This window comes from Chiloscyllium plagiosum, chromosome 26, assembly GCF_004010195.1.
Source record: "Chiloscyllium plagiosum isolate BGI_BamShark_2017 chromosome 26, ASM401019v2, whole genome shotgun sequence".
In the NCBI taxonomy this organism is placed as follows: Eukaryota; Metazoa; Chordata; class Chondrichthyes; order Orectolobiformes; family Hemiscylliidae; genus Chiloscyllium; species Chiloscyllium plagiosum.
Genome location: NC_057735.1, coordinates 24,894,809 through 24,900,365, shown reverse-complemented (window position 1 = coordinate 24,900,365; position 5,557 = coordinate 24,894,809). Strand labels below are relative to the sequence as shown.

The 5,557-nt window shown below is 39.3% G+C and overlaps 1 protein-coding gene across 3 annotated transcripts in view; it reads right to left on the bottom strand.

The window, feature by feature from the left end:
- tbc1d22b (TBC1 domain family, member 22B) overlaps positions 1-5,092 on the bottom strand; it is a 308,460-nt gene extending 303,368 nt beyond the window's left edge. Inside the window, exon 1 of one of the 3 annotated variants that reach the window (XM_043716742.1) lies at positions 4,919-5,092. Coding sequence is in view for 2 of the 3 variants with exons in the window: in XM_043716741.1 (XP_043572676.1) it covers positions 4,767-4,822 (56 nt within the window). In the remaining variant the exon portion in view is untranslated. Of the gene's footprint in view, positions 1-4,766 lie in introns of all 3 variants that reach the window. The other 2 variants (XM_043716741.1, XM_043716743.1) reach the window with 2 other exon arrangements.
- Between the last annotated feature and the right edge of the window lie 465 nt (positions 5,093-5,557).

Genomic DNA, 5,557 nt, shown 5'->3' with positions numbered 1-5,557 from the left:
GTGTTGATTCGGTCACCCGAGATAGAAATGGAAAGGTCTGGGAAGGGGAGGGAGGAGTCTGAGACGGTCCAGGTGAATTTGAGGTCGGGTTGGAAGGTGTTGGTAAAGTGGATGAACTGTTCAACCTCCTCGTGGGAGCACGAGGCAGCGCCGATACAGTTATCGATGTAGCGGAGGAAAAGGTGGGGGGTGGTGCCAGTGTAGCTGCGGAAGATGGACTGTTCCACATATCCTACAAAGAGGCAGGCATAGCTGGGGCCCATGCGGGTGCCCATGGCTACTCCTTTCGTTTGGAGGAAGTGGAAGGATTGGAAAGAGAAGTTGTTCAGGAAAGCTCACACCTCCAGAATGAAAATAATTAATACCTCAAGTCACCTAAAGACTTGAAATTGCGTATTCTTTCTCTTCTTTTGTTGTACTGAACATTGCCTCTTCTAAACTTTTTCTTCCTCTGGACTTCAATTATTGAAGGAACATTTTTATTGGCCTAGGGGTGGCACGGTGGCCAGTGGTTAGCACTGTTGCCTCACAGCCCCAGGGTCCCAGGTTCGATTCCAGCCTTGGGCAAACTCTGTGTGGAGTTTGCACATTCTCCGTGTCTCCGTGGGTTTCCTCCAGGTGCTCTGGTTTCCTCCCACATTCCAAAGATGTGCAGGTCAGGTGAATTGGTCATGCTAAATTGTTCACAGTGTTAGGTGCATTAGTCAGAGGGAAATGGGTCTGGGTGGGTTACTCTTCGGAGTGTCGGTGTGGACTGGTTGGTTCGAAGGGTCTGTTTCCACACTGTAGGGAATCTAATCTAATCTAAATCTAAAACCTTTTACTCTCCGTTACATCAACCATGAAACACCGCCATTTGTAGCTACAATAAAAGTCAGAATTTGATTTAAAGCATTTCCTTCTTAACTATTTGATCACATAATATTCATACTCAATCTCTCTACTTAAACAATTATGTCACTGCTGTGCATTTCTAGAAGCAGTGAAATCCTATTTCTTAATAAAAAGAAATACATATATTCTCAACCTGTGGGTGTGCAGTATCAAGTCGTGATGAGGTAAACTTAATTGGGTTAATGGTGAAGCCTCCCCTCGTCACATAAGCAACCGCCAAGAACTCTACAATTGAAAGCTCCACGTGGTTAACATGTCACTTGGGGTCCTGAAAATAATTCTTCCTTTTGATTTCCTTTAGGAACATCATTTAAAGGCTATGGGAAAATGAGGTTTATCAAGCAAGAGGACAAATAGGAAACGTTACTAAGGAAATTGTTAGCAAATACGTCTCCATGTAGCAATTTAATTATTATTCCAGAACTTGCTGTAGAGATTGCAGTTTTAATAGCAAAATTGCCCATGAAAAAAGTGACCATACACATATGCATGCAAAGCACAGCTTTAAACTCTTTTCTCTCATGTGTCAAGTGATCTATTCCAGTCAGTAATATGGATTATTAATATTCCTAACATTGCTATTAGCATCTCAGATTTTACTGATTTGTACTACAAACAATTTTTGTCTCCTTACTGGGTGACATCTTCAGTGCTGTGTAACCTCCGGGTGAAGCACTGTCATTGTGACCTGCCCCAAACTTGTATGGTTCTGTCTGTTGTGGTGGGTGGATATACTTCGGGTTTTGTACTGTAGTAGTCTGTAGATAGGTCTATTTCAATATTTGTTTATGGAACCAGTGGATGAATACCAGGCCTCCAGGAATTCCCAAGCTTTTCTTTGTTGAGTCTGTCCCAGTATCACAAATTGTCCCCAACTCAACTGGTGTCCTTCACTGTCAGTGCGTATTGATATGAGCAAGGACCGGTCGTGTCGTTTTTTTGCAAGCTGATGTTCATATATTCTGGTGCTGGGTTTTCTGTAACTTTTTTTCACAACAACAGCACTTTATCCAGAGGCTACACAGCACTGAAGATGTCACCCAGGAGGGAGATGAAATGTTTGCAAGAAAATCAACCAGCTTGGTGAACCAATCAACAACTTCAACCACAACTAGAGGTTCAGATCTTCACTAAAACCTTAAATAAATAAGCTCCTTAAATTCTAAATATGCAGAAGGAAAAATAAATTACCAAAGTCCTGGCTTTAAAAATAATGAGTCATTGATACATGCAAGCACTTGACTATCCTTTAAATTAATGAAATCTTGGAAATAAATATTCTTCTCTGATACAGGAGGAAACAACGCGTGTTACAAGCAAGTCAGTTCCCTAGTAGGCTCAATCTCAATAGATAACTGAAATCTAATGACAACTTGTCGCCAAAAGGTGAAGTATAATCATACCCAAAAGTACTGTTTATTTGTATTAAACTCACCTGCAACTGTTATTGTGGACAGCTTGAGACAATGGCCTGTATTTTCTCCATTTACTTACAATTCCTAATTACCCACAGTTCACTGGTTGCAGCATGCAAGATCTCAGATCCACAATTATAGCAGTAAGATTAAGTATAGTTGGAATGACTGAATCTTAAACTTTCCCAGGATTAAGAAGCTTACCACTACACCGCAGTACGTATACCACTATAAGCTTCAATCAAACTCAACATGGGAGAAAAAGCTAGACTGTACATACTGTGGATGTGCAGACAAATTCACCTTCTAAAGTAGCTTGAAGTTGAACACCCACTATTTGAGATATTTATGTCATTTTATGAAGGTTAGACAAAAACTTAACGGCAACAAAAAAAATCAAACTGTTTGTTTCCACAATGAAAAGTGGGGCACATTATGCTAGATGAGAGCTCTATAAAATAAATACCTCTACTTCAAAGCAACTACTTGGCAATCCAAAGTTCAGCATGAATAGTGCAGAGTTTTAGCCTCTGCCTAGTTAGTGCAACTAACTAGGCAGAGGCCAAAAAATCCATGCAAAGACGCAATATTTCAGTGTCCCCATTAACTAAAAACATAAATACTGCTAAAATAGAAGATGGAAGCCATCCAAGAAGCTGAATAGAACTTCTGCCTTTGTCAATTGAAAGAAAAGAATCAACAAGCATACATAAAAAGGAAAAAGATCAGTCAAGGAACAAGTCTAGACATTTCACATATTGCTAGTGTCATATTAATAAAACAAAACAATTCTGCAATTTTCACCTTATCATAACATAACTAAGACAGCTTAGTTACAGCTTCTGACTAAGTAAGGTTTTTTGCCAAGCTGAAAAATAGATGTCTTCATGCCAAAACGTTTCCAATTAAAGCTAGCTTTGGAAATTTTTGGAAGTTACAAAACTCATTACCAATTAATTTGCTAGATGTCTCAATAGTCACCCAAATTATCAACAAAAATCATTCAATTAATGTAGCATAAAAAAATTTCTTCTGGGCAAGATATTATGCAAAAGTGACACTGATAGTTTCAACAGCAGACATTATTCATATGCAGCTGGAGCATCAGAACTCAGGGAAGTTTCATGTGACCTGGGGCCTGTTATCTTCACCCTATATACACCCTATAACTGAGACATATTTATAGAAAACAACCAATATTAAAAGTAAACAAAAATGAAAAAGAATTTTAAGTTTGTTAAGTTGACTTTCTATTTCATTTATTCAAATTCATTGAAATTGACAGATCAGATTACTTGAAAAAATTTCAACTGACTGAAAGTACATTATTAGGCTTCTGATGTTGAACATTTTGATAAGTTTTCCAAGATCACAAATTGCCATCTGTTGCAGATTGTACGCCATGTTAGAGTTTGGAATCTGATCCTTAAAATGCATTGTTTAATAACATTCAGTTATATAATATTTTAACAACAGCTATAACTGTTTCAGGGAACAGTTTTGTAAAAGAATAAAGTTTTCATGGATCATCTTTCAATATTAAAAATAATACACAGGGGAATGAGTACAAAGTCACAAGTCATAGGTGACACATTCTACATGTGCATGACAGGTGATAATAGAACAAATTAAAATCAACATGGTTAATTACAAAACAATTAGGAATACACAAATGCACAAATAAACATTCTACTAAGAGCATTAAAGAGGTAAAAAGAAAATTCATGAAGATAGTCAGAATATGACAGTATTTCTAAAATATGTTATGGTGGAAACCCTTGTGTAATTTTAACAAGGATTTAGCTATTTCATTGAAACAGATGAATCTGCCAAGGGATGCTGAGCAAGCAGGAAAGTACTATTAGACTGATTGGTTAAGGTGACATGGCCTATGTTTATATACTTTTGTTTTTTGACCCAAGCGTGATACTCTTTTTCTATGAAGAGGTGCATAAACTATTTATCATTTCATACATGTCAAATATTGAATCAGCTATTTCAAAAGTTACACGCTAAATTTAACCCAATAAGATGAAAACCAACATGGTTAAGGACAAGGAAGTAAAACTGGGCACTCAAGTCACACTACTACTGTTTATGACAAGAGTACTTTCACATAGATTTCGATCACATCAATCTGTACAGTAATTATTTTCAATGGGAGAGGGCATTAGCAAGAAATGTTGATCAGCAAGGAAACGAATCTAGCTAGAATGTGTTTGTGTGGTTGAGTAAAGTTGACAATACATTTCCGTGTGAGTGCATCAAACAGATGCTCACTTTGCTAAAGCTGGGATACAGATGGGATTTTTTTTGTGTTTAAAAACATGAAATCAAACTGACAACCCCTGCAATCTCAAAAAACAGCAAAACAGGAAAGAATAAAAGGAGGCCAACAAGGAAAGAAATTAGCAGCGAGTTGTGGTTGCCCCGGAGTCAGTGAGCGCTTGCACGAACCTTCCGGGAACCTTGGTGTTCCGCTTCCAGAACTGCCTCCTGCTGTCGCTCGCCATCACCTCCCCTTCCCTTCCTTTCCTTTCCTTCCCCTGACAGTACCGGAGCGCTGACGGAATTTTCGGGTGTTTTTTTTTAAAAGGAAAAATAAATACCGTGCAGAAGGACGGGCGCGCCCCGGTCGGAAAGGTTAAAATCTCAAACAATTTCTAAACGCTGCTGCTGCTGCTGCCGCCGCCATGTTGGCGTCCGGGGCCGACGCTGCCCTCTCATTGGCCGGGGCGGAACCGTGAACCGAGCCACCAATCGGGAGCCTTGATGTTCACAGGTGGCCTGTCTCCTTGGCGACGCCGCCGGCTGATTGACAGGCAGATGTCCACAGAACAAGCATTGATCCTAGCAGCTCGGTCACACAACAACCCTGAATTTTATTTAAATATAAAATGAAGAGATTAGATTGCTCAGCTATCAGTGTTGACAGATCATCGTTTTATTTGCTTTTCCTCCTAATCTGCAAAGTAACACTGTCTTGTTCCATGCTGCCAGCACAGCCGAGTTAATCTAACGTTTAGATAAACCCAAGAACCTGAAATTGAATTGGGGATTTCGAAAACCTGAAACTTTTTTTAAAAAATTCTCCGTTGGACAAATCCCAATTTTGATACCATCCTTTTGAATGAAATAAAGGATCGCCAGCTCTGCTGAACGTTGACCCAAAACGTTGGGGGGAAAAAAAATCAGAAGGTGCTGGATACATTCAGGAGGTCGCGGCGAGCATCTGGAGAAAGAAGCGG